Source organism: Bufo bufo, chromosome 5, assembly GCF_905171765.1.
Source record: "Bufo bufo chromosome 5, aBufBuf1.1, whole genome shotgun sequence".
NCBI lineage: Eukaryota > Metazoa > Chordata > Amphibia > Anura > Bufonidae > Bufo > Bufo bufo.
The window spans coordinates 129,097,370-129,122,219 of NC_053393.1; the positions used below are offsets into that span (position 1 = coordinate 129,097,370).

The window sequence follows — 24,850 nt, forward strand, 5'->3', positions numbered from 1 at the left end:
ATGGTAGAGAAATGAACATTCATCGTAACAACCATCGATGATAGAAGGAGGAGGCGCATGCGCACTGTCATCACTTGAGCCGGCAACCGCCATATTAGAAGAGGGAATATGACCAAACACTATAATAGCAGCTGACATACTGCGCCGTTCTACATCGGGTCACGATGGGTAAATCCCACTTTCAGCTATGCATAAGGAGGTCCCCACTTTTCCAAGATGGGGAACCCTCCTCTAATTGTTACCGCGATGCTGCAAGCACGTTAGTGCCTCCGCACCGTGGGTCACATTCTTGCTGCAGTACGTGACCTAGAGGGTTCTCCTCAGTTACATGTAACAGGACGGTAATTGTCATAGACTCAAAAGTCAGCAATATAAGTCTAGTCGTTATCTTTTTAAAACAACAAACATCCTCCATTATATGCAATCGGGACAGCGGCATCAATACCCAGAGAAAAAACCAACATTTGTAAAATAAAAGAAAGAGATTCATTGTGGGCTCCTCATCCACCATCCAGGTTCATCAGTTTTCCATCATATCTTCCCCCAAAATTCAAGTGTACCTAAAATGATACAAGAGTGTTAGTGATACAAGTGACACCAAAGGAACCTAATACCATTGTTTTACTTATTTTAGTTATTTTTGTTAATACTTTTTCCAATTTCCATTTTTTTGAATATATTTTTTATTATCAATGAAGTTGTCCCCAACAGGAGGGAATACTTTACATACCACTAGCAGCAATATAAAGGGCAAACGCGCCCTCTCACATAACCCCTCCATACCTATAATCAATATTTAATCCATTAGGATGTAAACTGTTGAGAGTTTGAATCCAAAATGATTCTCTCTTTTTGAGTAAAGCTATACGGTCACCACCCCTGCGGGGCATTTGTATCTGGTCTATGATCCAGCATCCTAGATCTTTTTCATTGTGCTTTTTAAGTAAAAAATGCCTTGGAACTGGAAGATCTGTGCGTCCCTTTCTGATAGTGAATCTAGGATTATTAAGCCTGGTCTTGAGGTCCGTAGAAGTTTCCCCTACATATAGTAACTGACAGGGACAGGAGAGACCGTACACTACAAAAGTAGAGTCACATGATAGATGAACCTTGATGGGGTAGGTTAGTCCCGTGTTGGGATGTGTAAATATCCTGGATCTGCAGATGTAACCACAGTTGACACAATGAAGGCACGGGAAACAACCAGTGCCTGATGGTGCCAGCGTGGTTTGTCTAGTGACGACTTTGGGTCCAACATCAGCTTTCTGATGTTTTTACATCTCCGATAAGCGCAAAGGGGAGGTGTCCTAAATTCAGGCGCTACCTTTTTGCAACCACTTAATATGGGCCAGTGTCTCCTCAGAATCTTATTAATATCGTTGCTGTAAAGTTCCAGCATGCTGTGTTTTTGAAAAGAAGCATTCTGAATGGAGAGCAATCGGCATTATTTTCTATTGAAGTGTTCCGGAAAAATGGATCCGGTTTTGCGGTCTGCGTATGCGCAGACCTTTTAAAAATGTGAAAAAGATAAATACCGGATCCGTTTTGTCCGGATTACAACCGGAGAGACGGATCCGCATTTGGATCCATCTACAAACAGTATCCGTTTGCATACAGACTGACGGAATCCAACAACGCAAGTGTGAAAGTATCCTGAACCCACCCTTAAAGAGGACCCTGCACAGTCAATGGCAGCACTGAGTGGACAGAGACAGTCTGTGCAGGTACACACCCCAACTGGTAACACCCCTCTGTACCCTTACTGCAGACTGCTAGCAATTCATTCATAACTTCTAGTAGGAATAATAAAGGAATGGCACAACATAGAGCCATAAGAATAGATGCTCCAGAATTGTTATTACACGGGGAACGCATGAAGCTATTAAAACAGGCATGTCAGGAGAGGGGACAGATTTAAAGTGGTTATGGGGAAGCTTGTGTACAGCTTGTGAGAGGAAGCCGGCTTTATTTCTCCAGTTCTGCTATTTTTCTCTGAAATGTGCAACATACTTTGAGACTACCCGACTGGTCGTCTGTGAGGAGATGGTTAACCGCTCTTTAGTTTACTATTCGAATGCCTTGTTTATTCCATTACCATTTCTACTGCGGAAGCCAGAAGCAGAAGTTGCTGTAAAAATGGAGAACCTCTAGTCTACAGATTAAGGCTCCATTCACATGTCCGCAAATGGGTCCGCATTCGTTCCGCAATTTTGCGGAACGGGTGCGGACCCATTCATTTTCTATGGGGACGGAATGGATGCGGACAGCACACAGTGTGCTATCAGAATCCGCATTTGCGGAGCGCGGCCCCGATCTTCAGGTCCGCAGCTCCGCAAACGATAGAACATGTCCTATTCTTGTCCGCAGCTTCTATAGGGGTGCCGGGCGGGTGTGTTGCGGATCTGCAATTTGTGGGTCCGCAACACACCATGGACGTGTGAATGGAGCCTTAACTAGACCAGGGATCAGCAACCTTCAGCACTCCAGCTGTTGTGCAACTACAAGTCCCATCATGCACACTTACGCCACTGTTCTTGTAACTCCCTTAGAAATGAAAGGATTTGTAGTTTCAGAACAGCTGGAGTGCCGCCAGAGGCTGCTGATCCCTCATCTAGACCATTAAAATCCACCAAAAGTTAGGCACCAGCAGCACATTTATAAGTGCATCGAATCCCTTACATAATATGCACACATTGGGGGAGATTTATCAAACTGGTGTAAAGAAATACTGGCTTAGTTGCCCATAGCAACCAATCAGATTCCACCTTTCATTTTCCAAAGGAGCTGGGGAAAAAGAAAAGTGGAATCTGATTGGTTGCTGTGGGCAACTAAGCCAGTTCTAATTTACACCAGTTTGATAAATCTCCCCCATTGGGTTTCATTTTGTGTCATTTATTAGGACTGTGCAGCTGTTTTTGCTGTTCATGGTGTCACTTAGGCTACTTTCACACTAGCGTTCGGGGCTCCGCTTGTGAGTTCCGTTTGAAGGCTCTCACAAGCGGCCCCGAACGGATCCGTCCAGCCCTAATGCATTCTGAGTGGACGCGGATCCGCTCAGAATGCATCAGTCTGGCTCCGTTTGTCCTCCGCTCCGCTCAGCAGACGGACACCTGAACGCAGCTTGCAGCGTTCGGGTGTCCGCCTGGCCGTGCGGAGGCAAACGGATCCGTCCAGACTTACAATGTAAGTCAATGGGGACGGATCCGTTTGAAGTTGACACAGTATGGCTCAATTTTCAAACTGATCCGTCCCCCATTGACTTTCAATGTAAAGTCCAAACTGATCCGTTTGCATTATCATGAACAAAAAAAAAAAAATATATATATATATATATATTTTTTTTTTTCGTGGTAATGCAAACGGATCCGTTCTGAACGGATCTAAGCGTTTGCATTATAGGAGCGGATCCGTCTGTGCAGATACCAGACGGATTCGCACCTAACGCAGGTGTGAAAGTAGCCTAAACTGCACCATTACTGCATGGGAATGTTTATTTTTGACCAGCTTGATAATCCTATACATGTATGTCTGTAATGTCCTAGGACAGGAATGCCCAACCTGCGGCCTTCCAACTCCTTGCAAAACTACAATTCCCAGCATGCCCGGTAAGCCTACAGCTATTAGGGCATGCTGGGAGTTGTAGTTTTGCAACAGCTGGAGGGCCGCAGGTTGAGCATCCCTCTTCTAGGATATAGCGCATCATGGATTGTAAGGGTAAATGCACATGTTCAGGATTTATGCGCGGACAATCCGCTTCAATTGGTGCGGATTTACATGAGGAATTGGTGCGGATTTTACTCTCCCTATTGAAGTGAATGGAGAGAATCCAGTTGGGAATCGATCTGCATTGTGTACATGAGAATTTGAAATCCTCATCCAATACAAGGTGGATGCCCCAATCCTGATCGTGTGCATTTAGGCTAATGACATTGCCCTCAGGTCCGGGCTGAGCTCCACCATGCCAGTTTTCAGTGGGATTCTACACCAAAAATCAATCAGTTCATAGTAAAATAAATATAGTGGATAAAAAAACAGCTGAAATAATCCTCAGCGGTGCACATTCTGTTGCAGAAACATCTTGGACTTTCGCTACAGATTTTACGTAAAATCCACAGCGGAAAAAGCCTCTTACCTGTGGCTTAATGGGTTAAGTGGACTTTAGGTGTGTGCTTTTTATTTTTTTGTCCTTTCTGTGCTAAATATTGATTGTTGTTCTACAGGTTTTCTGCACCTAAAAGCACCTACAATCCTTCCATCATGAACTTTTTCTTGGAGACATTGAAAGTTTTGCTTCTTACAATCTACCTGTCATTGGAGTCCATCATCTTGTGGCTTCTCCCATCTCGAAGAAAGAATGTTGCTGGCGAACTGGTGCTTATTACTGGAGCTGGAAGCGGGATAGGACGTCTTATGGCGCTCGAGTTTTCCCGCCTTGGCGCTACTCTGGTGTTGTGGGACATAAATGAAGAGGGCAATAAGGAAACGAGCAGACTGGCCAAGAAAAATGGTGCTGTCCGGGTGCACACATACACGTGTGACTGCAGCAAGAGGGAAGAGGTGTACAGGGTTGCAGACCAGGTACGTCTTTTATCTGTTTAAAGGGCTTCTGTCACCCCACTAAAGTAATTATTTTTTTTTGGGCTAGTTAAATTACTTATCCTGCGATATATGAAAATATAATGGTGTTACTTACTTTGATTCAGCAGTTTCTTCTAAAAACGAACTTTTATAATATGTAAATTCGGTCTCTACCAGCAAGTAGGGCGGCTACTTGCTGGTAGCAGCTGCAGAAAACCGCCCCCTCGTCGCGTTGATTGACAGGGCCTGTCGGGATCTCCTCCTCCGGCCAGCCCTGTCGGCATTTAAAAAATCGCGCGCCTGTGTTCATTCTGCGCAGGCGCTCTGAGACTAGGAGGCTCGCCTCCTCAGAACTCCCTCAGTGCGCCTGCGCCGATGACATCACCGAAAGAGAAGACGTCATCGGCGCAGGCGCACTGAGGGAGTGCTGAGGAGGCGAGCCTCCTTATCTCAGAGCGCCTGCGCAGAATGAACACAGGCGCGCGATTTTTTAAATGCCGACAGGGCTGGCCGGAGGAGGAGATCCCGACAGGCCCTGTCAATCAACGCGACGAGGGGGCGGTTTTCTGCAGCTGCTACCAGCAAGTAGCCGCCCTACTTGCTGGTAGAGACCGAATTTACATATTATAAAAGTTCGTTTTTAGAAGAAACTGCTGAATCAAAGTAAGTAACACCATTATATTTTCATATATCGCAGGATAAGTAATTTAACTAGCCCAAAAAAAATTACTTTAGTGGGGTGACAGAAGTCCTTTAATCCCCGTTTTTTCCAAATTTTCCCCCCAAAAAGTATGTGAAATATAAATCCTCTTCTTGTTTTGAATTTCTGTTCAGACTTTTTTTTTATTGTATGTTTTTTTTTTTTCTGGGAAAAACAATGTGGCTGCTAAGGCTACTTTCACACTGGCATTTTGATTTCCGTTTGTGAGATCCGTTTCAGGGCTTTCACAAGCGGTCCAAAACGGATCAGTTTTGCCCTAATGCATTCTGAATAAATAAGGACCAGTTTGCCTCCGTTCCGCCTCGTTTTGGTGTTTCCGCCTGACGATGCGGAGGCAAACGGATCCGTTTTCACTGACACAATCTGGCACAATAGAAAACGTTTGCCGTTTTGGCAATGTTAAAGATGATACGAACAGATCCGTTCTGAACGGATGCATGCAGTTGTATTATTGGTGCGGATCCGTCTGTGCAGATCCATGACGGATCCGCACCAAACGCAAGTGTGAAAGTGGCCTAATCCCACAAGGGTTGTCTCTTGTCCTTCTAGAGTCCGGAATGACCTGTGTGCCTCTTCATGAAGCTGCAGGGGATTCATCTCTGCTCAGAGCTGTAGCTAAGCTTATGGAGGATTTACATGGCTCGATTTTCAGGCCGATCATCGGGAACAAACAGGCCCTTGTAAAGGTACCCCAGATCACCCCATGAACGAGCAAAACGCTTGTTCATTGGGTGAAATGTTCTTCCATGCGGACACCTCAATCATCATTTCTGGGTGGCAGATCATACTGTGTAAACAGGGATCTGCTGCACGCAGGGCTGTGGGGTCGGTAGATAAATGCTTCCGACTCCGACTCCTCTGTATTTAATACATTCCTTGAAGGAAAGAAAGGCAACATACATGTCATTACCACAGAACTACTGGCTAGGAAGCTGCTGCCTTCTCCTTTGTGTGCTGATCTTCTGCTGAAGATCCAGGAAGGGGCATTTATTGTAAAACCTGATTTCCCTAGTAGAATCCCATAGTCATGTTTAAAGTTTAAGCTAACAATCTGAGTTTATAAGTTTTTATAGCCTTAGCTGAATGACAACTATCCATTCCCTTCACTTACACAAGTGTCTACTTAATCAGTTATCAGCGAGAGGCTATGTTACCCATGGGCGTTGTGTTCCCTGTAAGGGCTCTTTCACACCTGCGTTCTTGTCTTCCGGCATAGAGTTCCGTCGTCGGGGCTCTATGCCGGAAGAATCCTGATCAGTTTTATCCTAATGCATTCTGAATGGAGAGAAATCCGTTCAGGATGCATCAGGATGTCTTCAGTTCCGGAACGGAACGTTTTTTGGCCGGAGAAAATACTGCAGCATGCTGCGCTTTTTGCTCCGGCCAAAAACCCGGAACACTTGCCGCAAGGCCGGATCCGGAATTAATGCCCATTGGAAGGCATTGATCCGGATCCGGCCTTAAGCTAAACGTCGTTTCGGCGCATTGCCGGAGCCGACATTTAGCTTTTTCAGAGTGGTTACCATGGCTGCCGGGACGCTAAAGTCCTGACAGCCATGGTAAGTGTAGTGGGGAGCGGGGGAGCAGTGTACTTACCGTCCGTGCGGCTCCCCGGGCGCTTCAGAGTGACGTCAGGGCGCCCCAAGCGCATGGATCATGTGATCACATGGATCACGTCATCCATGCGCATGGGGCGCTCTGACGTCATTCTGGAGCGCCCCGGGAGCCGCACGGACTGTAAGTATACCGCTCCCCCGCTCCCCGCTCCTACTATGGCAACCAGGACTTTAATAGCGTCCTGGGTGCCATAGTAACACTGAACGCATTTGGAAGACGGTTCCGTCTTCAAATGCTTTCAGTACACTTGCGTTTTTCCGGATCCGGCGTGTAATTCCGGCAAGTGGAGTACACGCCGGATCCGGACAACGCAAGTGTGAAAGAGGCCTAACAGCGGAAAGTATAAGTATTGCCGCTCCTTAACTGTGCGTTGCGTGCCATATAGTGAAGCATATGAAAAGCATGCTTCTTCATGGTCACTTAACGTGTTCGTTTTGCGGTTACGTGAGGCACTGCATGCATTGGCCTTTATTCTTACAGTAGAGAAGTAATTAATTATAACTTTTTGTAAATTAGGACATTTAAACTTGCTTTTTAAAAAAAAATTATTCCAATTTAAATTTAGTAGGAGTCGGTTCATTTTTGCCGACTCCAACTCCAGGTACCCAAAATTGCTTCCGACTCCTCGACTCCGACTCCAACTCCACAGCCCTGTTTGTATGAGGTGATCGCTGCATGTAAAGGGACCTCTTCACCTTTAACGAGCAGGCAGTTATTGCAAAGGATAATTGTCTTCTCGTCGGCCCATGCAAATGCATCTTTACTTTTACCAGAGTACAAAGGTTCATTTAGCTGCCCCAGCCTTGTTTCTAAATGGCCTGGCCAAGGCAAAGTGGCTTGTTAGCCTCCCCCAGCTACATTCTGCCCTGTATAAAATTGTACAGATTGGCCATTTAACAGTTGCTGAAAGCAACTAAGAAATGACTATGATTAAGCAACTATGACTAAGAAATGACTATGACTAAGCAACTATGACTAAGAAATTACTGACCAGGAGATTTGATAAAAGATGAGCGAGCCTCACAATAAGCTGACACATCCTGTTCTGTAGAGACCACTTCTCAGCAGTCTTCTCATTATCATCACAGGCAGGATTAACGTGACATGTAACACCTCTATTACAAAGCTGGAGGCAGATAACACAGGATCCATCATGAATGTTAGGTGGACAGAGTCCACCCACTCACCCAAAGCCCCCACCCCTACAGCATTCTATGGAAGTCAGTGGAGCACATTTATCAGTGATTTCACACTACACTAGTCGTAAAGTCACAAACTATACACATACTGTATTTGCGGCATCATTTGTGACTTTTAATTTCTCTTTCCACTTTACACAAATGCCGAGAAAACTGTGTGGGACTTAGCAGGAGGGATATGGTCCACCAGATTTACTATCATTTATGGCATACATTTATACAAATCTACATCTGCTCTTACTGTAGCTGGTAGGGATCGACCGATTTTTTTTTTTTTTTTTTTTTTTTTTTTTTTTTTTTTTTTTTAGGGCTGATACCGATAATTTGTGAACTTTCAGGGCGATAGCCGATAATTTATACCGATATTCTGGTAATTTTCATTTTTGGAAAAAAAAATAATTCCTACACAAATCTGCTGAAAATTAATGTTTATTGTTAACGTGTATTATTTTTTTTTTATATATATTTTTTTTTAAATCTTTCTTTCATTTATACTTTTAATATTATTAATATTTTATTTTTTTTTACTAACTTTTAGCCCCCTTAGGGACTAGAACCCTTGTCCTATTCACCCTGATAGATCTCTATCAGGGTGAATAGGAGCTCACACTGTCCCTGCTGCTCTGTGCTTTGTGCACACAGCAGCATGGAGCTTACCATGGCAGCCAGGGCTTCAATAGCGTCCTGGCTGCCATGGTAACCGATCGGAGCCCCAGGATTACACTGCTGGGGCTCCGATCAGAGGAGGAGGGGAGAGGGGACCCTGTGGCCACTGCCACCAATGATTAATACTGTTGGGGAAGGGGGGGGCGCACTGCGCCACCAATGTTTTTAATACTGGGGTGGCTTGGGGGGGCGCACTGCGCTACCAATGAAGCGAAATCTCTCATTAATTCATATACAGGAGGCGGGAGCTGGCTGCAGAATCACATAGCCGGCTCCCGACCTCTATGAGCGGTAGCTGCGATCTGCGGTAGTTAACCCCTCAGGTGCCGCGGATCGCAGCTACCGCTCATAGAGGTCGGGAGCCGGCTATGTGATTCTGCAGCCAGCTCCCACCTCCTGTATATGAATGATTGAGAGACTTATCTTTATTGGTGGCGCAGCGGCCACAGCCCCTCCCCTCCTCTTGTCCTCCTTCCTCTCACTGGCTGCAGCGGCCACAGCCCCTCCCCTCCTCTTGTCCTCCTTCCTCTCACTGGCTGCAGCGGCAGCAGCATCATAGGGGGGAGGGAGACCGTGTGCTGTCTGCATCCACATTTCCAGTCCTCGTCTCCGGAAAAAAATAGTTCATAGAACATGTTCTATGGGGGTGCCGGCCGGTGTATTGCGGATCCGCAATACTCTATGGACGTGTAAATGGACCCTTAGTAAATCTACCCTGTTGTTTTTTTTTCTGAGGTTACTTGTATCTGTGTGGCTCAGCAGCTCAGGCTAGATGGTTGCCCACATAACCATGTCTAAAAAGTAAAGTGTAGAATAAGAAAAATGGTAAAAAAAAACCAAAAACGTAAACATTCTCTTTAATGCATTGTCTCCCGATGAACATTTTTTGTTTAGTTTACAGCGGTCTCCCAGCTCTTTGAGGGAAGAGTGTTACGAGCTCTCATTGAAGAGATCCAGCAGGTGTATGGAGACTCCACAGATAACAGGGTGGATATTGATGTTGATGGCCTATCCTCAGGATTTCGGTGCCGTAACGAGAGTGTAGTGGACAAAGCTGGTAACTGCATTGAAGAGAATGGGAGCAGTGCTGCAGTTACCAGTTCTGTCCGCTGCACAATGGATGGAGCTGTGTAGTTCTAGATGATCAGCAGGTGTGTGGGGTGTCGGACCCCCACCGATCTGGTATTGATGGCCTAACCTGCGGAAAGGCCATCAGTGTCAGAAATCTTGACGGCCCCTATAAGTAGGCAAATTAGCTCTTCTCTAGAAAGGAAATGTCATTCACTAAACTAGGCCCCCATCTGTAGACAACTGTTTGGGATACTTGCCCCTAATCAGTAGAGAGTAGGGTACTAATTGGTACTAGTACCATGTTTTCCCAGCAAAGACAATTGATGGGCAGTGTTGCAGATCTGTCACAGCTTGGGTCTGGCGGAGCGCTGTGCAGAGAATATCTAAAGGGGCCGTTGCTTTTTTGTGTCCCTTGTATTATAGGCAAAAGAAAATGCTGTAATGGTTTAACAGTAATAACGTCTATGTGACAAATGAAAACGAATGTACACTGGCTGTGGCAGACACTGGAATCGAGATTCAATAGTGTAACTTTTTGCCCTCCTTGGGTTGTAATTGTGGCTTTAAAGGGAACCTGTCACCGGGATTTTTTGTATAGAGCTGAGGACATGGGTTGCTAGATGGCCGCTAGCACATCCGCAATACCCAGTCCCCATAGCTCTGTGTGCTTTTATTGTGTAAAACAGGGACAGGACTTATCTCAGGTTAATTTACATATGTATCAAAAGTTTTTTTTACACCATAAAAGCACACAGAGCTATGGGGACTGGGTATTGCGGATGTGCTAGCGGCCATCTAGCAACCCATGTCCTCAGCTCTACACACAAAATCCCGGTGACAGGTTCCCTTTAAACACTGTCCTTAGCGCGATATTTGGATTTAATTGGAATTTTCCAAAAGTGTCTTACATAACTGCACTTTTGTTACATGCGTAATTTTCAGACAAACCCAATTGAGATCTCTGGCAGAGTTCTCCGGCTCTACAGAGACGTACAGAAAATTGGCGAGCCCGACAGATTTGGCTTGGTCCTTTTTTTTCCCCTCTCTTTGATGTTGTTAACTGCACAGTTTCCTAGAAAGACAGATTTACGTAAAACTCTTAATAACATTTTTTCCAAGCTGTGAGATGGGAAAATAAGTCTCATTGTTCAATTAACATCTACAGATAATCAGCTAACGCCGAATGATTTTATGCATTTTTTTTTGTTAAGGGTGGGGTATATTTGTTGGCCAGTTATCCTTCGCATCATCAGTTGGCAGCCCCCTTTCTCTTTTTCTATTTTTTTTTTATGTCTTTCTTCTTACTTTGTAAAGAAACCGCAGTTCATTTACGCATTCACTTGTTGCTTTTAGGAAGAAAAACATTTGAAATTAGATTTATACATAGTTGCAACAAATAACTATTAAAGGGTATTCCAGTTTTGCCATTTTCACCATCTATTGACAGAAAACACATACTATCACTTACTAATAGTGATTTTTTTTTTTTACCTGTAATGCCCCATTTTCCTGCACTTCATAGGAGTCATGTGACATTTTTCACTGCATTGGTTCCCTATCTTGATGACATCATGTCTACATTTCAAGAGTGGCTAGGCTTGTAAGGCTCTGCTCTGTAGACGCAACATCATCAGTGACCTTGCCTCTCAGGCAGGGTGGATAAAAACAAATGATTTATTTTTATTTTTTTATCTGATTTTTTTTTTTTTATATAAAATGCTTTTTGAGGAAAATATATTACCATCAAAAGGTTATTCCATCATGAAATAAAGATTAGTTTTTTAATTATGTAGAATAAGCCTGTATAGGTTTAATTTTTTTGGTAAATAAATTCCATTAATCCATTCACAATGTCATGCTCTTCCAGAGGTTTTTGTAAGGGTACTTTCACACTTGCGTTTTTCTTTTCCGGCACTGAGTTCCGTCACAAGAGCTCTATACTGAAAAAGAACTGATCAGGCATATCCCCATGCATTCTGAATGGAGAGTAATCCATTCAGGATGCATCAGGATGTCTTCAGTTCAGTCATTTTGACTGATCAGGCAAAAGATAAAACCATAGCATGCTACGGTTTTATCTCCGGCGAAAAAAACTGAAGAATTGCCTGAAATGCCGGATCTGGCATTTTTCCCCATAGGAATGTATTAGTGCCAGATCCAGCATTCAAAATACCGGAATGACGGATCCGTCCTTCTGGCCTGCGCATGCGCAGACCGGTAAAAATGTGAAAAAAGATACAAGACGGATCTGTCTGTCCGCATGACAAGCGGAGAGACGGATCCGCTCTTGCAATGCATTTGTAAGACGGATCCGCATCCGGATCCGTCTCACAAATGCTTTGTCACATGCGGATCTGGCGCCAGATCACACTGCCGCAAGTGTGAAAGTAGCCTAAGATTATTGGTCAGTTTCTCTGCCTACAAGATATTATCACAGATGCTTGGTTTACTTTTGCAGTTCTCAAAACTGAATTTGACTCAGCAGAGATCACATGCCTCTTCTTCACAGCAAAAATGGTATAACATGAACAGAGTTGAGAAAAATACCTTAATCCTAACTTCTACAAACCTATGAATGCAGAATCAACCTAATCAAACTGATATGAAAAGTTGTTATTCTAAAAATCTTCATCTACTTGCATATTATAAATTATACCAGCAAGAATTAGTCTTTATGTAGAAAACTATGATTTAAATCAAGCCTTACTGACTAGTGATTTAAATCAAATCCACCCTGCTCTCAGGGCAGTGTTCTGAACGGACCCTGCCCTGCAGATGTGATGTCAGCCACAATCCTGTGTCTAAGGCCTCATGCACACGACTGTAGGCCGCCCGTACCCGTATTGCTGCCCGCAAACAACGGGTCTGCAATATACTGGCACTGGCCTTGTGTGCACCGTACAATCCAGAGCATACGGTGCGGAATGGATGCACGGATCGGAAGCACTATGGAGTGCTTCCGTGGGTTTTCAGCCCGTGCCCTCGCGACGCAATAAATTAGTGCAAAAGTAGTAGTACTTTTTGTGGTGTAGATCGCGGACCCCATTCAAGGGTCCATGTCCGCAGACGGCAGCCACACGGTTGGTGCCCGTGCATTGCAGGTCGCAATTTTGGGTACACAGCATGGGCATGGCCGGCGCATGAGGCCTTAGGGAGGGATTTTTTTCCAAGAGGGCTTCAAGCAGCCATGGATCCAGGGCTGCTATCAGGAATGTTAAGGTTTCATACAGGCAAAACATGTGCCTCCCCCCACATTTTATTCACATTGTTTTCCAGTCACCCTAAATAATATGATCACTATATTTTACGGGTTATTTTGAGTACAGAGATACCAAATACTGGTTGTGATATTTAATAAAAAAAACTGTAAAACTATAAAGGCATAAAAAAAATCCCATCACAGCAGAGCTTTTCTGTAGAGGATTGGATAAGTTCACACAGTGTGGGGTTCAAATCTCACTGAAACCTGTAAAATAATCTTTATAAGAAAATGTATGGTGGGATAATAGACTTTTTTTCCTTTTTAGCTTTTTTAGCAAAAGTTTAAATTTTCTGCAAAGTTATTGTTACTAAAAAAATTAAAATAAAGCAAAAGCAATTAAAGTTTTAGTATGAAATATCACAAAACAATATTTGGTATCCCTGTAATCAAAATAAGCTGTACAATATAATGAACATATTTATGGGGATTGGTAGATTGCGCATTTTTATTTTTTATTTATTGCTTTTATTTCAGTGATAAACTGTTTTTTTATTTAGTTTTATGCCTGCGAAGGAAATAGCCTTCTAAACACAGAAAATTCAACCCATTCAACAGAGCAGGTCTGTAGTGAAATGGTAACTCTTCTGCCGGACAAAGGCTGGAGTTCAAATCCTGATGAAGACCTGGCAAATTATTTCTTTAGTATATTCTGTGTGCTGGAAGAGGGCCCCTCCCCCAATCCATATCCAACACCGCTTCATTAGTATTTACCACATTGCCTACCCGGCTTGTATCAAAAATTCCATGTAATTTGAGGGTTGAATTTATGGTCCCAGAGTATGCAACCATGTGCTCTATAATTGCATATGTCACCCTTTGACAATTTTCGGCATACGTTCGGCCAACTGCAGCCTTTTTAAATGTTCGGTGTATCAACTGGAAGAATTTCCCTTCACATACTCCGTGTCCACTAAAATGCAGTCAATAGACCTGAATGGCTGAGAAGTCCGAATCCTAGAGCGGATCCGGCCACGCTGGAGGATCTGCCTATCCATGTGGGTAAACAACCCCTTTAAGGCCTCATGCACAGAACCTTATGTATTTTGCAGTCCACAAAAAAATGGATCCGCAAAAATACGGATGACATCCGTGTGCATTCCGTATTTTACGGAACAACTGGCCCCTGATAGAACAGTGCTATCCTTGTCCGTAATGCGGATAATAATAGGACATGTTCTGTTTTTTTGGGGAACGGAAATACGGACATATACGGAGACGGAATGCACATGGAGTAACTTCCATTTTTTTTGCGAATAAAAACGGAACGGACATGGAAAGAAAATACGTTTGTGTGCATGAGACTTAAGGAAGTAGAATTCCACTACCTGCATTCTTCTGGATATATGAATTGTAAATAGACATATAGCGATATTTCTATGGTCATCAATTAGTAAGTATATGCATAGTGTATATTATAATCCATGTACCTTGTACTTTGTTTCTCACTCCATTAGGTGAAGAAAGAAGTTGGAGATATCACTATCTTAATTAACAACGCAGGCATTGTGACCGGAAAGAAATTTATAGACTCCCCTGACGCCCTTGTGGAGAAGACCATGCAAGTGAACACTATGGCACATTTCTGGGTAAATCAGTGCTCGTGTGCAGTCTAGTGTAAAGGTTCGGTTGGGTTGGTCAGTCCACAGACTAATTTATATCTTGTATTTCGAAAAAAAATTGTGACCAAAAAAATATAATTTGGCTCCTAAATTTGTAACCAAATGCACCAAGTGATACTTTGCATAAATGATAACATCCAATGCATTTCCAAAAAAGGAAAATGGCTAGTGTGGTTCAGGAAACCATAAGGCTTTGTTCGAATACGGGATTTGTCTGCATCGCAGATTTTGCTTTCCTGTCAAGATTAAAGAGGTTGTGTCACTTCTGCAAATGGCATTTATCATGTAGATAAAGTTAGTAGAAGCCACTTACTAATGTATTGTGATTGTCCATATTGCCTCCTTTGTGGCTTGATTCATTTTTCCATCACATTATACCACTGCTTGTTTCCAGGGGTTACGACCATCCTGCAACCCATCAGCGGTGGACGTGCTTGCACACTATCGGAAAAAAGTGCTGGCCTCTCTGGTGGCTGGGACCAAGGGAGTGCACACATGCAGGTGCTTGTCCAAGCATGACCACTGCTGCTGGATTACACAGTGGTTGTAACCGTGGAAACGAGCAGCGGATAATGCGATGGAATGAATCCAGCCAGCAAAGGAAGCAATATGGACAATCACAATACATTAGTAAGTGCCTTGTATTAATTTTCTCTACATAATAAATACTAATGGTTGAAGTGAGACAACCCCTTTAAGGCTGTATTACATACAGCGATCATGCTGGCGATTGTCAGGAGCTTTCCTTCCCGGCAATCACCTGCTCGTGTGTGGAGGAGACCGCTGCTATAACATGAGGTAATCTCCTCCACAGTATGAGGAGGTGCGATCGCTAGTGCCATTGCTTGTCCCCATACTGACTAGGTGTTTGCCGGCAGCAGATCGTTATTACACAGCACAATCTGCTGCCGGCCAATGATTTTTAAACCTGTTGAAAGATTCCAACTGCCCGATGAAGGAGCGTTTGCTTGTTCATCGGGAAATCGGCGGCAGTATTACACTGCCAGATCATCGCTAACTAGCATCGCCAACAACCCAAAAACGTCACTACTAGTGGTATATTCTGGAGCCTACCTGGAACCTATTATTTTTCTAGTCTTGATAGAAGGGTATCTCTGGGTGCAGAACACCTCAATCCATGAAGTGGATAGGCTACTGGTGTTGAAGGCCATACCCGATTTCCGTTTGCACAGATGCATTAAAATTCTTACATAATCCTGTCTTGTAAATGATAGGTCTACCTCCAAGAATCAAAACAGCTGCATAAAGGGATAACAATGTCAGGTCAAATAATAAAAATAGAAGTTTTGTACAGTGTATGTCGATCTAAACTAGAAAACCCTACTACCGTTTTTTGCTATAGATCGGGGATGGTGAACCTTTCAGAGACAGAGTAACCAAACTACAACCCAAAACCTACTTATTTATCGCAAAGTGCCAACATGACAAGTTAACCTGAATACCACAGTCCAATCTAGTATATCTTTCATGTACTTAATCATTCAGCTATAATACCCTGCCTACAATCAATGCGCTGCCTGCGCTGTTCATAGTGCGCCCTGCGCTGATGAATGGCAGGAAAAGTCTAAGGCATATTGGTACACCATAGACTTTTTCCAGGGTGTGGGTGCCCACAGAGAGGGCTCCGAGTGCCACCTCTGGCACCCGTGCCATAGGTTCGCCACCACTGCTATAGACTCTATAGGTTTGTAAATGCACCACTGAGACCACATTCCTGGTACACATCGGAGAATACCAGATTTTGAGTTTTCAGTGCCTCTAAAAGTTCTATTATTCTGTCTTTTCACAAGAATATCTTTTACTGGAGATTCATTGTCTGTCTTTTATGTTTTTTATTTCTTTTAATAAAACCGCTCGGATTTATAGTATTTTCAAAATTACATTTTGTGTTCTGTTCCCTGGAAACAGCCATTGGGAATGATCAAGTAAACACCTAGTCGGAGGCCTCGCACAGACAATAGTTTTCATCTTGCTCTTTATTTTAGGCTGTATTTCTTCCTTCTGTGGCTTTCCCACTACTCGCCGTCCTTTCTGTGTCAGTGTGAACAGCCAAGGGCCACCATAAGCAATAGCCATCTTTATAATATACATTACTAATTTGCAATACCGATAAAATATACTGAATTGAACTTAGCTGTGCATTTTTGCCTATATAAATCTTTGATTTCTTGGAAAATTTGTGGATTTTTTCTTTTTTTTTTGGACTTCTAGACTTATAAAGCCTTCCTTCCGGCAATGATGGCCTCCAATCATGGGCATCTCGTGAGCATTGCAAGTTCTGCTGGACTTATTGGAGTCAATGGATTAGCAGGTGAGAAAATACCTAAAATGTGTCATCAAAAAATGACAAATTTTATAAATATTAAATTAATTTTTTTTTTTTTCCAAGTTACTATCTATATTTTAAAAATATAAACTTGTGCTGTTCTTTTAGACAAGGTTTGTGACTCGAAGTCAGGAGGGAAAGGATAACCTCTGATATCATCTATTGTGAATATGTGTTATCTATACAGACAAACATTCCATGTCGTTGTAATTCTGCTTGTGATGATAATGGGATGACTGCTGAAAAGTGCAGAATTAACTTTTTTGTTTAAATAGATAGTGTCATGTTAAATTGCAAAAAATTGACAAAAACTGTAAAAAGTATATGTTTAACATAAAACAGGATGATTTAAAGAATAGATCATTTTCTGACGGCACACGCGCATTAACCAGTTAGCAAGGTGTGACACTGCTGCCGACACTACTTGAAGGCTGGCTAATGGGACTATTGGAGAGGTGAGGTTTGGGTCTGTTGTGACCAGTGTGTAAGGGAGGGGGGCTGCTGTGACTACTAGTGAAGTTAGGAGCCTGCTCTGAGGGCTAGGAAAGTGGACACTGCTGTAACTGTAGGGGCGCATTCACACGACCGCGCGGTATGTTGCGTTCCGCAAATTACGGATCCGCAAAACACTGATGCCGCCTGTGTAAGTTCCGCAATTTGCGGAACGGGCGGCCCATTATAGAAATGCCCTGTCTTGTCTGCGATTGCGTACAAGAATAGAACATGCTCTATATTTTTTTTTTGCAGGGTTTACGGTCTGCATCCTTTTGCGGTCTCAATCAAATGAATGGGTCCGCACCCATTCTGCAATTTTACAGTCGTGTGAATGGTCTCTAAAGGTGAGCTGTATACGGACTACTAGGAGGGAGGGTGACATTATTATACTTATAAGGCCAGGCTTGCACATTCTCTTTGCTGGACAGGTTGCCATTTCTAAATGTTTAGCAGTCCTTTAGCAGATTGTGTAGATCTCACTTTACATCTTGAAATTCCCTCCCTACTGATTTTTGGAACTGGGACCTAGACCGGGCTAAGAGTCTTCCAGGCTGGAATTTGTAGAAAATATCTATATCCAATAATAATCCCTAACAAATTGTATAAAAGGTGGAACAGAAGTCTGCTGTTACATACAGTCCGAGCCTGGAGAGTGACAGAAACCAATATTCCTTGTGGGCTGAAGCTTTCCTAGGGATTCAGAAGGATCTCGGGTATTCTGCTATGCCTGGGAAACCTCAGGTAACTGTTACCTGCAGGTTTTTATTAGTAAAAGGAGTGACCTTTGACTATAGTTGCAGCTAATATCTTATCATACAAAATGATGTTAGGGTTAAAGTACATAAGCCAAACAAGCAGAGCAAAGTGTATCTGAATCTGTAACACTGCAGACTGTTAAACTCTGTGCTAGTTTTACCCTTCCTCTAGTAGACTCTTAAAGGGGTCACCTGGGCTCTAGATCCTGAGAATAGGTTATCAATACCTAGAGCCCAGATGACCCCTTTAAAGTTCATACACAAGCAGATATGAGGACTGAGCACAGTTAGGCTTCTTTCACTCCTGCGGCAGGGTGTTCTGACTGGCAGGTCCGACGCACAGTTTTGCCAGGTAGCGACCGAATCCCTATATTGTCAGTGGGGTCCGGCGGGAAGGCGGTAGTACAGTATCTGGCGATATCTCATCCCTACCGGAACAGCCTGCCAGAGTTCCCTGCTGCAAGTGTGAAACTAGCTTTACTTAGAGTGGCAGAGATACATCCAGAAACGACACCGATTTGGGGTTTTACTACAAACTATGCCGTTTTCAAATTTACTGTTAATGGTGGCATAATAGGAACATGATTTTGGAAGTAAACAGCGTTTTTTTAACCGCAAAAGTGCACTTTCATTCATTTTGAAAACCACCCTCACCTGCACTTAAACCACAGGGTGCCATGGTGTCCTGTTACCTCTTGTACCCTTTAAGAGGAGCATAAAAGAGTACATGTCTTATCAGATATCTACCAGTCTTCATATCCTCCATCGTGATTGTCTTATATTATCTAAAATAAATAAAAAGTCGGCAATGAACGCCATGTTCTCATGTAGTGAATCTGTGTAAACCTGTTTCTCTTACAGATTATTGTGCTAGCAAGTTTGCAGCCATTGGTTTTGCAGAATCTGTTGGGCTTGAAATGTTGGCTCTGGGAAAGACTGGTGTGAAGACTACAATTGTCTGCCCATATTTTATTAATACTGGAATGTTTGATGGATGCGCATCCAAGTATGTATCATGAAAATTAATATTTTATCATATAATATACCCATATGCCTGTAATTGAAAGAGTGGGCTACATTAGCCTTATGCTCAGAATATGAGATGTACATGAACAACTACACGGTTCTGGATTATATATACAATGAAGTACCAGCTAGGATTGAAGGTTCTCACTACTGTCTACCACAGATCTGTCCAGTGTTTGTTGTGGGGGGGGGGCATTGCAAATTTTTGTTAGACAAATATTTTTTTTTAATCTGCCCACAGTACCCCAAGCGCATGTGTTTTTTTTTTTTTTTTTTACTTTTCTTCCCCTGTTCTCAGAATCACTGCATCCTGGCAGGATGTTCAAATGCAGAACATCCTGTTTTCATCAGCTAAGCTTCCTACTCAGTTATCTAACCAAAGCCAGCATGCTTTGCTCTATAGTGTTCCTCAGGGCTTGCTCTGACTGGCACAGCTTTTCTTCTGCAGTAGTCACATTCCCTACGTCTCCCCTCTCTATATTATCTAGGTGGAGCAAGCCGTGAGAAACATTACAGAGCAAAGCATGCTGGGTTACAAGCAAACGCAGTTGAAAACAGGACATTCTGCATTTAAACATCCTGCCAAAATGCAGTGATTCTGAGAGCAGGGGAAGTAAAGTCCTGGCGTGAAAAACATGTACAGTATCTGGGGCATAAATATGCAGTGTTTAGGGTAGGGTTGTCACAACACCAGGGTTTGAACTACAATTTTGATACCAAGTAAAAATATCATGATATCCAATGCCAAATCAATACTTTGCCAAAAACGCAAAAATATAAATACCATCCATTGTTTAATGTTTATTGAATTACGGTAATCCTCACATTAACTGTAAATAATGTCACTCCCCTCCCTCCAGTCTTCTGTAAGATTCAGTCCCATGCAAAAACATCACTCCTCTCCAGTCTTTTCTAACATACAGTCCCATGTAAATAACATCAATCCCCTCCCTCGTCCTCTGTAACATACAGTCCCATGCAAATAATATCCTACGTCACCAGTATACACGTGTAGACAATAACACTGCTTTTGTTTCCTGTGCTTCTCGGTTTACATAACTAGTGTACAGTGAGCAGAACTGATATTAAGCTTACTTATGCTGAGTAAAACAATATATTTCTTTTCCATAAAGAGTTAATAATGACCAAGATATATTAACTGTTACATTAACGTAAATTACCTAGTTTGAGCACCAGGGGGTTGGCCATAGCGCTAGGAGCACCATTAGCACAACACTCCCGAGCTCTTTGTACTCCCCCTTTCCTTTGAGTGATAAGGTGAGACATCTTATCTAGCCCTGTGCTCAAGTGGCAGCGCAGAGGCTCAGTGACTCGGTGACTGCACAGTGGATCTAATGAGCTTGGAAATCAGTGCTCATCAGATTCACTGCACAGGCACTGAGTCACTGAACTGACTCTGCACTTGCGCAGTGGTCCTTATGCTGCTTCCCGAACTCAGGATGCAGCATCTTACTCACCGTGCAAGCGCCAAGCCATTGACCCTCAGCGCAGCTGTGAAAACACAAGGTTATACAAGATGTCTAGCCCTGTCACCCAAAGGGGAAGGGGGAGTACAGAGAGCATAGCACTAGCCGTGCTCATAGCACTATGGCCAGCCCCAGGTGCTCCAATACCTAATTTACATAAATATAACAATTAATATATCTGTCATTATTAAAGGGATTATCCAATCCCTATAATAGCAGGCCGCGAGGCTAACCAGCCTCTCTAGTGTCACCCGCGGAGGGACGTGGGTGCCGGGGAGCAGGTAAGTATGCTCTAGCGGTGGGGCCAGGGCCGGCCTTAGGTGTTCAGGCACCCTGTGCGAGCTAACCTTGTGGCGCCGCCACCCCCCCTTACACTAGTGCTGATAATGTGGTAGTGTTACCTGCAGTCCTATGTAATACCACAGATAACACTAGTGTAGATCATGTGGAAGTGTTACCTTCGTCCTTAGTGTGCCTCCCTGTGTCTATCGCACGGACTCCATGCTGGCGCTGCCTCCTCTTCCATCTTCTTCTTCTTGCCCCGCACAGAATGTTCTGAAGCAGCTGCGTCAAGACATAGGAACACTGTGGGCATGGTGATATACACACAGGGAGAGACACACACACAAAGGGACGGACACACACACACACACACACAGGGACGGACAGTCACACACACACACACACAGGGACGGACACACACACACACACACGGACGGACAGTCACACACACACACAGGGACGGACACACACATACATACAATAAATATGATCACCACACGGCTCCTGCCTGTCTGCTTTGGTAAAGCAGGGCATAGCTGGGCTATGCCAGGCTTTAGCGGAGTGGGCACAGGACAGTGGACACAGGGCATGATATGTATGCGAGCACAGCTGAGCGAGTGCAGGGCAAGGGCCCGCATACACATCGCCCCTCCTGCCTGTCATTGCGGTTGGATGATGCGGAGTGTGCACATAGCCCCCCCCCCCCCCCCCCCCTTTCCTAAAGGTAACTGATGTGCTGGGGGGAGGGGAATATGATTGGTGGAGCAGCAAGGAGTTAAAGTCCAACCCTTAATGGCCCCCAAAATCCCTGGGGGGTTGATGTAGTAGCAGGAAAGCACACACTGTCCTCTGAGCCCACCCCCCCAATGGCACATTTCTCCCACTCCATCATGGGCCAGTGGCAGATGGGATCCATCCAGTTTTTATCTTTGTACAAAATTGTACTACCAAATACCTGTAACGTATGGTGAAACTTGGCTCAGGCTGTGGCTGCTGGCTGGCACTTGGGCTCGCTCCTTCCTTCTTCTCTCTGGGGCCCTGGGGGCGGAGCTCAGTGGCAACGTCAAAAGCGTCATGCTCCAGCAGCCACTGGTCTGCTCTCTTAAAGAGACAGGCAGGCCAGGCAGCAGAGCGGAGCTCAGAGCGGCCGCGGGCCCCGCCCCCTCCTCACTCTTTCTATAGTCCGTGCTGTTATTTGGCTGGCGGGCGGCGGCCGCAACAAAATAGGAAGTAGACTTAGTTTGCGGCGGGCTGTCGGCCGCCCAGCGCCCCTGTTGCTATGGCGCCCTGTGCGGCCGCACACCCCAAAGGCCGGCCCTGGGTGGGGCCCAGGCATTCTGGGGGTCATTATAGGGATTGGATAACCCCTTTAAACCTGGGTTCAGAGCTGAACATGGACATATCCCCTTCTTCCCCCACTCAGCCCCTCTGACATGAGCATCGGAGCATTTCATGCTCTGATGCTCTCTTGCCCTGTGCTGTATAGCTCAGGGCAAGGGCTTTTTTTTGTTTACAAGCTTACACTGCTAGGCAGAGGTTTATGCCTAGCAGTGTTCCCAGTGCTGTCACCTGCACTAATGGTCGGGCTTTAGCGGTGCTCTAGCCATTTTCCACCGCCTATTAGTACCGGTGACATCACGGGGCTCACTGCTAGGCGGAAGCCTCTTCCTAGCATGCCCATGGAGAGCCTGATACGTCACCGGATCTCAGGATCTCTAGAACTGACCTCCTCAAATAAAGTGATTTAAAATTTGTTTGACATGACAGATCCCTCATGAAATGTAGAGAGGGACTGCAGCACACTCAAGTCTTCAATATAAAGCTGTGATTTATTCACCAAAATAATGCGACGTTTCGACTTTACACAGTCTTTTTCAAGCTTGTTTTGGTGAATAAATCATGATGATACGGCGTTATTTGCTTATTTTTATTGAGATACTCCAAGATAGCATCTCTTAGAAAACCTTCAAACAGTTTACCCACGGAGATGTTAAACTTACCAGCCTATAGTTTCCGGGCTCTGTTTTTGACCCCTTTTTGAATATTGGCACCACATTTGCTAAGTGCCAATCCTGTGGAACACTCCCTGTCTATATAGAGTTCTTAAATATCAGAAATAAGTGTCTGGCTATGACATTACTTAATTCTTTTAGGATACAGGGGTGCATGCCATCTGGTTCTGGTGATTTGTCCATTTGTTAGTTTTACTTTCTTTGGCAATTAATCTCTCTGTCTCCAGTTTGGCTGCTTTTATTTGTCTTTTACATATTCTATTTTTTTTCTCTTATAGTTTTTCAGTGCTTCCTCACTACCTCCCTGTTTTAGTGATTTAAATGTTTGTGGGGGTTTTTTTTTTGTCATTTATTGCTTTCTCAATACAATTCTATTTTTTTCTTGTTCCTTACCCTTTTATTCCCATAAGGTATATACCTCTCACAATTAGAGTTTAGGATGCTTTTAAAAATATCCAATTTTGTGGCTGTATTTTTCTTTTTGAAGACTTTGTCACAGTTAGGCCTATGGCCAGGGGCATAGCTATAGGGGGTGCAGAGGTAGCAGTCGCTACCGGGCCCAGGAGCCTGAGGGGCCCAAAGACCCTTGTGCTGCATAAGAAGACACCAGCATTATAGAAAGTGCATGCTGGTCAAGTTACACCTCTGGCTGGAAGGAAGGGGTTAGGTCAAGAATTTGGCATGGGGGGGTGCCATTTTAATTTTTGCCTTGGACGGCACAAAGGTTTGTGCTTCCCTGTCCCTGGCCACAAAGCACTGAGGGAAGGGGGGGCCCAAGCTGAACTCTTGCACTAGGGCCCATGAGCCTTTAGCTACGCCCCTGCCTATGGCTTCTCTTAGATGGCTAAATTTAACTTTTTTGAAGTTTTGGCATTTTTGTGCTTCCTATTTTGAATGACAAGTGGAATGTTACTTTATGGTCACTATTTCCTATGTATCCCCCAACCTGCATGTCTGTTGGTTGGTACTACTAGTAAATCCAGTATGGCATACCCTCTAGTCGGGTCCTGAACTAGTTCCGAAAGGCGATTGCCTTCGGTTATTGCCAAGAACGTTTCCTTTGTGAGTTGTACAGGATTCAGTTTCCCAGTCTATATCTGGGTAGTTTAAGTCCCCCATAATAACGACCTCATGATTTGCCTCCTCATCTATCTCGTTTAGTAGCAGATTTTCTGTGGATTAGGTGGTTTATAATAAACTCCTATTAGTATCTTATTATTGTTTTTAGCTCCATGTATCTCTACCCACAGTGACTCCACATGTTCATGTCCCTCACTTATATCTTCACGGAGTGTGGGCTTTAGACAAGACTTTACATAAAGGCAGACCCCTCCCCCTCTCCGGTTTTGACGATCCTTTTCTAAACAGACTGTAACCCTGTACGTTAACTGCCCAGTCATAGCTATCATCCAGCCATGTCTAAGTTATTCCCACTATGTCATAGTCCTCCTCACACATTACTAATTCCAGTTCATCAGTTTTATTCGTCAGGCTTCTGGCATTAGTGCTGTGACAACTCGGGGTCACAGCTCTCCAGGATCGCCGTCTTCTCACCTTAGACGGTTGGCACACATCAAGAAGCCACTCCAACACTGCAGATTTGGGTGCAAACTGGCCACGACCAGCTTTATTGTCACTTTTACAGCAGTCCAAAGAAATCATAAACATAATTCCTAGGCCGTCTGGCCACTGACTACACAGTAGTTCTCCCAC

The 24,850-nt window shown here is 44.0% G+C and overlaps 1 protein-coding gene across 1 annotated transcript in view; it reads left to right on the top strand.

Annotated features, from left to right (window-relative positions):
• SDR16C5 (short chain dehydrogenase/reductase family 16C member 5) overlaps positions 1–24,850 on the top strand; it is a 46,813-nt gene that overhangs the window by 15,024 nt on the left and 6,939 nt on the right. The window contains exons 2-5 of the mRNA XM_040432782.1: positions 4,221–4,578; positions 14,569–14,700; positions 16,966–17,065; positions 19,192–19,336. Of these exons, the coding sequence (XP_040288716.1) occupies positions 4,258–4,578; positions 14,569–14,700; positions 16,966–17,065; positions 19,192–19,336 (698 nt within the window). The 5' untranslated portion in view covers positions 4,221–4,257. The remainder of the gene's footprint in view (positions 1–4,220; positions 4,579–14,568; positions 14,701–16,965; positions 17,066–19,191; positions 19,337–24,850) is intronic.